Genomic DNA, 12,094 nt, shown 5'->3' with positions numbered 1-12,094 from the left:
ACACACACACACACACACACACACACACACACACAAAAATAAAATCATAAAATTAAAAAAAAAGAAATATAGTAAATGCAAGTAAGATGTGATTGCATTTCACTAGGGCTTCCAGAAGGAGATCTGGTGCTGCTGTCCACTGTAGTGTGACAGGCATCCAGCTAAGAGGCTGAACGTTTCTGGAAGGTCAAATCTATCAGAGGCTTCATGGGAAGAAGATACAGTCTCTTCTAGTTAAGATTTACATCCCCCAGGGGAGGGGTGAAAAAAAGAAAGAGTTAAATCTCCCGAAATCAATAGCTCTACCAAACTCTAGTAAAATAAAATTTCTTTTCATAAAAAATTTAAAAATTCATAAAAAAGAAAAAATAATATTTTTTCTCAACTTGTTGAAGTAAATTTGGAGGCAGTTTTTTTTTTTAAGTTGGCGTTTCAACCCTAAAGAAACCATAACTGCCACCCAAGCAGATATATGCACACCCATGTTCACTGCAGCTTTGGAAACAACCCAAGTGACCATCAACTAATGAGTGGCTAGAGAAGCTGTGTTATATTCACACAATGGAATACTATGCTACACTGGAACACAATGAACTCATGAAATATTATACAAAATGGATGACCCTGGAGGACATTATACTTAGTGAAATATCTCAGTCACAATGGGACAAATACTGCATAATGCCACTGTTATAAAATGGGACTGTTATCAGAGTTGGCGGGAATCTAAGAAAAGAGGGGTAAGTAATATATACTGCATTGAAACAGATGAGAGTGAGAACTGTTTAAAAGAGATATATGATTAGGTATTATTGTCATGACAAGAGCTTCTTGGGGGAATCTACTGCGGGGGATTGTATAATGAAAGCTTTTTGGTTTGGTTTGTTGGGTTGTTTTTGTGAGTTTTTTTGTTTTTTGTTTTTTGACTTATTAAAGAAAAACCAACTGGGGAGTGAGCAGGGAGGAAAATGTGCAACAATGAATGAATGGAAATCTAAAGTCTCTATAAACTTCCACTAAAATTTCAATACAAAACAAAAACAAAAAAGATACATATCTTCCATACTGTTGTTGTTATTAAGTGCTGTTGAGTCGTAGGCAACTCATAGTGACCCTATGAACAAAAGTCCTTGACACTTACGTGCCTTTCATCCTTTTCTGGAGTTAACAATCTATGGAAGTGGATGCCACTCCTGCTTCCAAGCTTGTTTTAATTTGGGGAGCTCCACCCAACACTGTTTATCATGGGTAACCATTCTCACATTTGACACATCAGCGTCACAGTGTTCAGCTTCACAGCAACCACAAGTTACCTCTGTACAACAAGTGGACACACCAGGGCTATAAGACCTAGAAGAATGTTTCACCAAAACAATGAAAAACAGGCGTGAGGGCCGTGGATTAGAGTCACCCACCTTTGGCTTGGTAGCATCATTTTTGGTCCACTAGGAAAACTGATCTCTCTCTATGTCATAAAGTGCCCTCAAGTTGTAGGCTACTCATAGCGGCCCTATGAACGAAAGTCCTCAACACTTGCGTGTCTTTCAACCTTTCTCCAGGTTAATACATTGTTGTTGTTATGTGCCGTAGAGTTGCTTGCGACTCATAGCGACCCTAAACAGCCCTAAACCCTGCTCTATCCTGTGCCAACCCCACTGCCTCCGACACACCTACCCCCATAATCCCAGTCACTGAATCAATGCACCTCATAGAGGGCCTTCCCCTCCTGTGCTGTCCCTCCACCCTACCAAGCATGATGTCCCTCTCCAAGGACCGGTCTCTCCTTACAACATGTCCAAAGTATGTCAGATGGAGCCTCAGAATACTTGCCTCCAAGGAGCAGCCTGGTTTAACCCTCTCTAGGATGAATCTGTTTTCTTAGCAGTCCATGGTACCCTCAATACTCTTCTCCAGCACCACAGCTCAAAGGCATCAATTCTCCTTCTATCATCCCTAGTCATTGTCCAACTCTATTAAAAAAAATAGAGCTTCAGCCAATACATATAGGTCAGAGAAGTGGACACTTGCAGTCCCTTCTGCCTCTGGCTACTGAACCGCAAAGAGATGCCCAGGCTGAGCTGCCTTCTGTACGGCTGACATTCAACCATGGCCGCCCCCATTGTGACGCGTGCATGGGCGCAGCCATTGCTCCGTACGGCAATGTAGTCAGTCCCGTCACCTGACCTTCTTGACTATTGAAGGCTTCCGTAGGCCGACCGGACTCGGGCCCCGACGGTCCCCAAGTGGAAGAAGTTTATGGAAGTAAGTGCGAAATCTCTGCACTTGGGGTGTTTGGGGAATAAGTCAAGTTACTGTGGGTTTCCTCGCTGGGACACTGCGAGGGAGTAATGAGGACGCGGGAAGATGCTGAGAGCGAGCGCGAGCGCGGGGGTCAGACCTGGTTGGGCTGGTCACCTTTGTCCTGCATTTAGGGCTGTCCTGTCTAACGGGGGTCCTTTGCTCATCGCTGTGCTTTTAAAGGGGTGGAGGTGGTGGTATTGCTGACGACTGCGAGGTCACATTCTGGCTTGATGTTCAGTGAACTTGGAGGCCGAGTGTGGACATCTCTCTTGGTCTAAGGTTTCGCCTTAATAAAGGGGATGGGGCGATGTGTGTGATCTAGAGACGATTGATTATGAATTGGAGGGTCTGGGAGCCCTGGATCGCTGGCTGGCGAGGGATTGAGTGGAGGTTGGAACCTGGTCCGAGACAGAAGAGGGAACAGCAGGTGCCCACGCGTGGATCCAGCCTGCCTTCATGCAGCTAACGCAATCAAGACGTTGTTACCTCCCAGCTTCCTTTGTCTGTGTATGTATTCCTGATCTGATGACTGCTTTTCCTTTCGTCTGTGCCTTTAAATGCAAATTTCAATTCTGCGTAAGACAGATATTAAATATTGCAGTAGGGGGGTGGGGGGAAAGATGTTGTTCCAGAGAAACACGATTCTGCCGCCTCCCTCTGGAAATTAAGAAAATCCCCAAACCCCAGCTAGCAAACAGGATCCGTATGGGAAAAGGACACCAAGCAGGCAGGGGCTATGAGCCTCTCAGATCTGTCTTGAAGCCTTGAACACTGAAGAGGTTTATATAGGGGAGGATCAGGGCAGTGCAGTGTGACAGGTTTTGTTGTTGTTAATATCATTAACATTTTGCTGGCCTCTCCTATTGCCTTGGCTTAGGAATATTGGTCACTCAGGCACTGGGACTGCTTTTCCAAACAAGACCCTACTTCATTAAAGGGAGATGTCTTAGAATAAAAGTTGTATTTTTACATGTAAAAAAAAATATCATTAACATTTATTTGATAACACACTATATGAAAGAGCTTTCGCAGTCATTTGTGCTAGATGCATATCTGTGACGGGTTTTTAGGGAGGTTTTCCTTTGTCCAGGTGCCCAGGTCGGTGGCCAGGTCCTAAATTAATTGATCTGGTCTTATCATCCTTCTAGAGAAAATTGGTGCCTTGGTGCCGTTGACAGGTTGTGATTTAAGGTCTTTAACTTCAGGAACGGATGACAGGAACACATGGGGAAGGACAACAGGCATTTTAGTTTTTAGAATTCTGCTGGACCCAGAAAAACTCCCCATCTCCTTCAGGATACTATTAAAATTATTCTATTCCTGCAGAGATGTTTTTGTTTCCATTAGTTATAAAGAGAGTTCTTTTTCGTTTAGGGTAGTATTAAGTGTTCATTTCACTCTGTTTCAGGATTCTTAAGGAGAAAATGTATTTCTTTCTAGAACGGTATTAGGAGGTGATGGTGTTGTTAGCTGGCTGTCATGGAGTCTCCTCCGATTCCCAGCGACTGTGAACAAGAGATCTGAACCTTGCTCTAACCGCTGCCATCCGCACCATCTCTGATAGACTCAAGCCCGTTGTGGTCACTTGGTCAATCCATCTTGTTCTGGGTCTTCCTATCATTCTTTGACCCTCTGCCTTTCCCACCATGATGTCGTTTTCCAAGGACTGGCCACTCTTGACAACGTGTGAGATAAACTATGTGAGACAGAACTTCACCATTCTTACAATTAAAATGTAAAAAACCATGCATGATAAACAAGTAAAAAACCTTCACCATTCTTGCATAAGGAGCACTCCAAGGCAGATGAATTTTTTTTTTTTGGAAGCCTGTGGGGTGGTTATTCAGTACTCTTCCCCGAAACTACAATTCGAAGGCATTGATTCTTCTTTGGTCCTCCATATTTACTCTCTTTCAGATGCATTGAAAGCCACTGGAAAATACAATGGCTTGGATCAGACACACACACCTTAGTCTTTAAACTGATATCCTGGCTCTTTGGCACTTTGGAGAGGTCATTGACAGCATCTTTCCCCAAAGTGTTTTCTAAGGTTGCATTGAGTCAGAGACTTTCTGGCAACGCTCCACGTACATATACAGTTTCTACTATGCTAACAAAGTCTCTGTTTTGTTTCATGCCTTTGGCAAAGTGACTCTTATTCCAAATGATTAGTAAGCCCCTGTGGGCTCATTTGCAATCCTCATTGCTAGTGTTAAGGTTTAAGGATTGCCTTGGTGCCTACCCCTGTAAACATTTAAGGATTGCCTCAGTGCTTCAGGGTGAATTCCAGCTGGTACCAGCCTCCCTCATAACCTGAAGTAGCATTCTGTTTTTTACAAATATTTAGCATGAAATTTGGCTTCCCACAGGAAACCTTAGGTGTTTACACGATTCTTGTCTTGTATTTGCTAACCCCTCCCTCCTGAGTCAAGCATAAGGTTTTCAATAGAAAGAGCTTGGCTTCATTTGCAGGGAATTCTCTTTGTGATTTGCTCCCTGGCAATTTTCAATAAAGGCACAGGGGAGCTGAGATCGGCACTTCAGTTGTTCTAGAACTGTTCGTCTCCTGCTTCACCTCTGTTTACTGATACCTTCTTGGTGTTCTATCTTGTTATTATTACTTACTAATATACTTTATCCTCGGTCTACAACAGGGGTTGTTTTGTTGTATGTATTCTCAACTACAACCCTACGATAAACTTTAAGGAAAAAAGTGAATGAACATGGGGGGAAATGTATAACTTTAGCTTGTATACATATCAATAACCATGTCATGGTCTTCTCAAGTACTTGTTATGTATCCAAAAGTTGGACACTGACTAAGGAAAATAAGAATAATTGATGCCTTTGGCTTGTGGTGTTGGAGAAGCGTAGTGAACACGCCATGGGGCTGCCAGAAGAACAAACAAATCTCTTTTGCAGTCAGTGTTCCCAGGGCACCCCGTGGAGGCAAGGATGTTGAATCTTTGCCTCGCATCCTTTGAGCATGGTAGGCAGGGCCAGTCCTTGGAGAAGGACAACACTCTTGGAAAGGCGGATACTCATCACAAAAGAGGAAGACCCTCAACAAAGTAGCCTGACATGGTGACTCTTACCAGTGGGCTCAAAAGCAACTGAAAAATAACAACCAAAACAGTGGACTCCAGTGCCTCTGAGACGGTAAGGCAGAACAGGGCAGAATTGGGCAGAATTCAGATCTGTTGTTCATAGGGTCATTATGAGTCACAGCAGACTCGACAGCAATGAGCACTGGCCTCTACAGGACAGGCAATGTGGGTAGCCGTACCACTCTGAGGTTCAAAAGAGGGACAATCTCCTCCCCAAGGAATTACAGCCCCAGAAATGCTGTGGAAGGTCGGCTATGAGTGGGTCCCGGCACAGTGGCTACTGCTTTCAGCTGTTCTCCGAAAGTTTGGTTATGGAAACTCGCCAGCAGTTTTGAGAAAGCTGGGACAGTCTACTTTCATAAAGATTACAGTATTGGATACCTTATGAGACAATTGTGCTTTGTCCTGTAGGAGGACTGGGATGAGTTAGAATCTATTTGATTTGGGTAAATGTCATCTTGTGAGAGCTTTGCTGATTTGCACTTCCCATTGAGAAGCGTGTTGTTAAATGCTGTTGAGTTGAAACCCATTCATGTCTGATTGTCCAGGGGGATTTTCAGAGGCTGTGCTTTTATAGGAGAGGAGATTGCATATCTTTCTCCTGAATTTGAACTGCTTCTATTTGGCTTGGCAGTGCATCTCCTTAACCCCTAGTGTATCAAGGTTCCTTGCTGAGAAGTCATAATTGGCCCTAAAGTGATTTTTTTTCTATAAGATAGGGATCAACCTTGTTATTTTCTATACATGCATCTGTTTGCCCAAGCATTATTTTTCTTGATTAATTTTAATGGACGTTTACAGAGACTTAGGGTTTCTAGTTAATCATTGTTGTACTTTTCTCCCTGCCCAACACCCCCCCCCATTCACTCTTCTCCTTGAAAAGAAAAAGAAAAACTCTTTCATTGTTATGCAATCCCTCCCCCCAGCTTCACTCCACTATTCAGCCTTTACTCTGGACATCTGTAATGACAAGAATACCCATTCATATGTCCCTTTTAAACAGTTGTCTCCTTCATCTGTTTCAATGCAGTACACATCATTCCTCCCCTCCTTTTCTGTCTTCCCTCAACTCTGATGTCATTCCCGTTTTACAACAGTGGCACTATGCAATATTTGTCCTTTTGTGACTGAGATACTTCACTCAGCACAATGTCCTCCAGGGTCACCCATTTTGCATATTTCATGAGTTCCTTGTTTTTCAGTGCAGCGTAGTATTCCATAGTGTGGATATACTAGAGCTTCTCTAGCCATTTGTTTGTTGATGGGCATTATTTTTTTATCTTAATTTTTTTTATTATTATTTTGTGTGTGTGTACCAACAAATCGGATCTGACTGGGACAGGAGGGGCATTATTTTTTTTTTAAGATATTTTATCCCTAGGGGAGTTCTGGTGGCCTAGTGGCAAGAAGCTGCAGTGCAATCCCAGAGACACACGGTTTGAATCCACCAGATGCTCTGCCGGGAAAGGAGGGACAATCTCCTCCTGTACCAGTCAGATCTGATCTGACGGTACACAGACACACACACAAAAAATAATAATAAAAAATTTTTTTTTTAAAAAAGATATTTTATCCCTGTCTCTGCAAATTCTCTCAATCTTTGATTTCATTTCCCAGTGGTAGAAAATGCTCTAGGGCACCAAAGAAAGGGACAGTCAGCCGTCCTGGGGCCTTGGGTGACATCTGGCCTAGAGACAAGGTTCCACTCACGTTGACTTTTCCCTTCAGCCTGCAGGCCCTGATGCACCAGCTGCGGCAAGATGATTGAAAGAAGGATGCAGACGTTTCAGGATCTGGTTTTACTTGCCGGGTGTCACTTTGCCTCCGGGGCCACCCTGGAATTCTGAGCGGAAACTGAGAGGGAATCGAGTAACCACGAAGAAAGCCCTTTTTCATTTGCTGGTCGTGTCCCAGGAACAGCACAAAATGGTCAAGGTGCAGGTGACTTTCTGTGTGATTCACGCTTCCCTCTGTTTCCTGGTAGAATGGTAGAACCTTAGGACATCCGTCCAGCTTAGTGAGAAAGGGAACAGGCACAAGCTGAAGGGGAGTAAACTTTGACTGCGACTTCAGCATCATGCGGTGTAAGATCACATGGTGGTGGTGGTGGTGGTTGTTATGTGCCGTCGAGTCACCTGCAAATCATAGCTACCCTGTGTACAACAGCCCTAAATCCTGCTCTAACCTGAGCCAATCTCACTGTCTCTGACACACCCACTCCCATTACCCCAGTCACTGAACCAATCCACCTCATTGAGGGTCTTCCTCTCCTGCACTGTCCCTCCACCCTCCCAAGCATGACATTCCTCTCCAAGGACTGATCCTTCCTTGTAACATGTCTAAAATATGTCAGACGGAGCTTCAGAATCCTTGCCTCCAAGGAGCAGCCTGATCTGACTCTCTCGAGGATGAACCTGTTTGTTCTCCTAGCAGTCCATGGTATTCTCAATACTCTTCTCCAGCACCACAGCTCAAAGGCATCAGTTCCCCTTCTGTGCTCCCTAGTCATTGTCCAACTCTCCAATGAATAGCACACAATTGCGATGACTATGGCCCAGATCAGGTGCACCTTAGTCTCCAGCTTGCTGTCATTGCTCTTCAGTACTCTGCAGAGGTCCCTCACAGCTGACTTTCCCAATGCAATTCGTCTCTTGATTTCCTGACTGCTGGTACCAAGAGTGTTGACTGTGGAGCCATGCAGACTAAAAGTGTTAATTATCTCAGTCTCTTCACTATCCATGTTGATGCTGCCAATTGGCCCCGTGGTGAGACTCTTTGGTGGAAATATATCTGCTGAAGTGATGCCTTTGAGCTGTGGTCTTGGAGAAGAGAAGTGAATATCACAGGGACTCCCAAAAGCATTACTAAATAGGTCTTAGAGAAAGCGCAGCCAGAGGGCTCCTTGGAGGTAAGGATGGAGAAGCTTCATCTCACATCCTCTGGGCATGTTGTGAGGAGGGGCTGTTCCTTGGAAAGAGACATCATGGATGGGACGATGAGCAGAGGAGGAGAAGATGCTCAGTGAGATGGACCGACTCAGTGACAGCAACCACGGCCTCCAATGTGCTGAGGAACGAGAAAGACAGCACAGGCTACGACAGGGTTCAGATCTGTCGTTTGTAGGGTCACTATGAGTTGACTCGACGTGACCCTATGTACAACAGCCCTAAATCCTGCTCTATCCTGTGCCAATCACACTGCCTCTGACACCCCCATCCCGATTACCCCAGTCAGTGAATAATCCACCTCATAGAGGGCCTTCCCCTCCTGCGCTGTCCCTCCACCCTCCCAAGCATGATGTCCTTCTCCAAGAACCTCTTCCTCCTTACAACATGTCCAGAGTATGTCAGCCTGGTTTAACCCTTTCCAGGATGAATCTTTCCAGGATGAATCTGTTTTCCTAGCAGTCCATGGTACATTCAATACTCTTCTCCAGCACCACAGCTCAAAGGCATCAATTCTCCTTCTATCCTCCCTAGGCACTGTACAACTCTCTGATGCATAACAAGTGATTGTAAAGACCATGGCCTGTATCAGACGCACCTTAGTCTCCAGGGAGAGTATCAGACGCACCTTAGTCTCCAGGGAGAGACCATTGCTCTTTTGCTCTTCAGAACTTTGGAAAGGTCCCTAACAGCAGACTTTCCCATCGCAATACGTCTTAACATACTAAAAAAAAAAATCAAAGGAAAGTAGCGTAGGTATGGGAGATATAGTACCCTGCCTTGAGGAAATGAGCTAAACAGCTTCCCTCACCTTGCATATTGCATCATCAACTGTAAAATGCTTCATTAAACAGGGTCCTCTTATTCTGACAGGAAGCACTGACCTTCAGTGATGTGACTGTGAACTTCAGTTGGGAAGAATGGGAGCTTCTGGACCCAGCTCAGAAGGCCCTGCACCAGGACGTGATGTTAGAGAACTACAGAAACCTGGCGTCCATTGGTGAGGACCACTCTCCTGACATTGGCCTTCCCTCTCCCAGCTGCTGAAATCTGTGGAGTCTCTATGTCTGTGGGACTCTGAATTCACACATTCTCAATCTTATCTTGGTCTTAGATTAGTGGGTATCTTTTCTACTCCTTTCAGGGGAAAAAAACCAACAACTTTGTACATTTGAAAATTAATTTTCCACAAATACAACATTCTGCCACCTTCTCCAAACTAAGGCCAATTTGGTGTGTCTAAAATTCTGTGATTTTTCGTGAACAGGGTATCGAGGTGGCGAGCCAGATGCTGCCCTCTCCAGGTTGGAACGAGAACAGCCATGGACTATGTCAGATAAAAGTCACAGTGAAATCTTTTCAGGTGAGTGAATAAAGGGGTGACGACTGGAAGTCATATTCAAGTGCAGGAAGGCATGGCATTTCTGGGGGTTATCTGAGGATACAGAAAAGTACTTCCAGGGGAGCTCTGGTGGCCTAGTGGTAAGGAGCTGCAACTACAATCCCAGAGGTGTATGGTTCGAATCCACCAGATGCTCTGCCGGGGAAGGAGGGACAATCTCCTCCTGTACCAGTCAGATCTGATTTGATGGTACACTCACACAAAAATAATAAAATAAAAATTTAAAAAAGAAAAGTACTTCCAGGTATCATGCCTCATCTTGTGTGAGACCTTATTCTTTCTAGGAGTTAAAGAGAAATACACACCCTATCTTTTCTGAGATCTGATCCGTTTATTTGTTTTACCTTTTTTTTAATTATTTTTGTGTATGTGTACTGTCAAATCAGATCTGACTGGTACAGGAGGAGATTGTCCCTCGTTCCCCGGCAGAGCATCTGGTGGATTCGAACCGTGCGCCTCTGGGATTGTAGTTGTGTTTTACCTTTTTATATTTTTGGTTCTTTCTAGAATTCTTAAGTGTTTCCTTTCTTCCCACCACATTTACTTTATTTTGTTTTCCTTTTCTCTTTAAAATTCCACCTTCCTAGCCTCTCCCCACTGAGAGAACTCCTAGCTCTCCTCAGAGTACAGCGCCTTCTAGGGAGCTCTGGTGGCCTAGTGGCAAGAAGCCGCACTGCAATCCCAAAGGTGTGCTGTTCAAATCCACCAGATGCTCTGCTGGAGCAGGAGGAACAATCTCCTCCTGTGCCAGTCAGATTGACTTCGACGGTACACACCCAAGCAAAAAACAAAACAAAAAGAATACAGAATACAGCGCCTTCTACCCACATTGAATAGCGCAGCCTTCTCTCTCCAGCACGTGAACCACTCACGGGCGTTGTATTCCTACGGTGTTCTCTCATTCTGTCTTTCTGTCCTTCCAGAGCTTCCTGTTTCCCTTCCTCGGCCGTTTTCCAAAGGTTCTGCTTTCTCGTTTGTTCTCCTGACCCTGATTGTGTGGTTAGGTCCCAGTGTTACCTGTCTGTCTCAGGGACCCCGTGCACAACCGATCTGGACGTTGTTCTATCCTGTCCTGTCCTCCCCATCCGCAGAGCCTGGTCCCTGTCACGCTCAAGTCTACTTGGCAGTTGCTGTGCCCACTGATCGTGTTGAGAACCCTTCTGGAGACCCTGCACCCTTCCCAGCATGCTGGCTCTCTCCAAGAATTCATTCCCCCTGACCACTTGCCCTAAGTGAGATGACGTTTAAGACTGACTGGTTCATTCTTTCTGTCAGCTCATGGTGTGTTTAGTCCTCTCCGCCAACAACCCTGTTCAGAGGCATCGGTGCTTCGTGGGGCTTCCTTATTTGTTGGCTAGCTTTCAGGTGGATAGGAAGGAACTGAAAAGGGCCAGTTTTACTTCTCGTTGAAGAGTTAATCTTCTGGAGCTCTGGCGGCCTAGTGGCAAGAAGCTGCACTGCAATCCCAGAGATATGTGGTTCGAATCCACCAGATGCTCTGCTGGAGAAGGAGGGGCAATCTCCTTCTGTGCCAGTCAGATCAAATTTGACGGTACACACATACACACACAATAATAAAATTTTTTTAAAAATTTAAAAAAAAGTTAATCTTCTGTTTCTTAGATGAAACTGTCAGAATGACATCCCCTTTGGAAGCATCTCCCAAAGAATTTCTGTATACATTTCCCTCATTTCGGCAAGCCAGCCTGTGAGTTCCCAGCACCTACGAGGAGCTGAGACCATCTTCTCCGTCGGCCCAGTGGCCCCCAGGGTTCCATACACCTGAAAGGCTGCCATCCCGGCACTGACCTTTAACCTTTCCTCCCACCAGGGCTCTCATCTTTAATGGCCTTTATGCTTTCTGATGGTTTTTCTTTTTTCCAATAGAAACCTCTTTTTTAACATTTTACCTTTTCAGTTCTTCCATAAATCACATCCTAACTCATGGCTCGTAACAAGTAAGATTACAACAAGTTACGGCTGAATTCTTAAGTCTGCCCCTTTTTCCTGTCTTCCTATCTGGCTAGGAATCCCAGAGCACTGAATTGTGCTCATGCAAAACCAATACCTACACTGCTGTGTGACTAGAGCAAGGGAAACTTTACATGGCTTAAAATTATCAAGCAAGTGCATCAGGGTTGTATTCTCTCTCCAGGCCTATTCAGTCTACATGTTGAGCAAATTATTTGAGAAGCTGGACTCTGTGAGGAGAAATGTGGCATCAGGATTGAAGGGAAACTCATTTTAACCTGTGTTACGCAGATGACACAACCTTGCTTGCTGAAAGTTAGGAGCCCTTGTAGCACTTCCTGCAGAAGATCCAGGAAGGCAGACTTCAA

The 12,094-nt window shown here is 44.8% G+C and overlaps 1 protein-coding gene across 1 annotated transcript in view; it reads left to right on the top strand.

The window, feature by feature from the left end:
* ZNF615 (zinc finger protein 615) overlaps window positions 1-11,799 on the top strand; it is a 16,631-nt gene extending 4,832 nt beyond the window's left edge. Inside the window, exons 3-6 of the mRNA XM_006897400.1 lie at window positions 2,212-2,262; window positions 9,227-9,353; window positions 9,621-9,716; window positions 11,783-11,799. Coding sequence (XP_006897462.1) covers window positions 2,212-2,262; window positions 9,227-9,353; window positions 9,621-9,716; window positions 11,783-11,799 — 291 coding nt within the window. The remainder of the gene's footprint in view (window positions 1-2,211; window positions 2,263-9,226; window positions 9,354-9,620; window positions 9,717-11,782) is intronic.
* The last annotated feature ends 295 nt before the right edge of the window (window positions 11,800-12,094 follow it).

The sequence above is a fragment of the Elephantulus edwardii genome, unplaced genomic scaffold (genome assembly GCF_000299155.1).
Source record: "Elephantulus edwardii isolate Elephantulus edwardi_28Jun2011 unplaced genomic scaffold, EleEdw1.0 scaffold00208, whole genome shotgun sequence".
Classification (NCBI taxonomy): domain Eukaryota; kingdom Metazoa; phylum Chordata; class Mammalia; order Macroscelidea; family Macroscelididae; genus Elephantulus; species Elephantulus edwardii.
The sequence above is the reverse complement of the archived record's forward strand: the minus strand, read 5'-3'. Positions and strand labels throughout refer to the sequence as shown.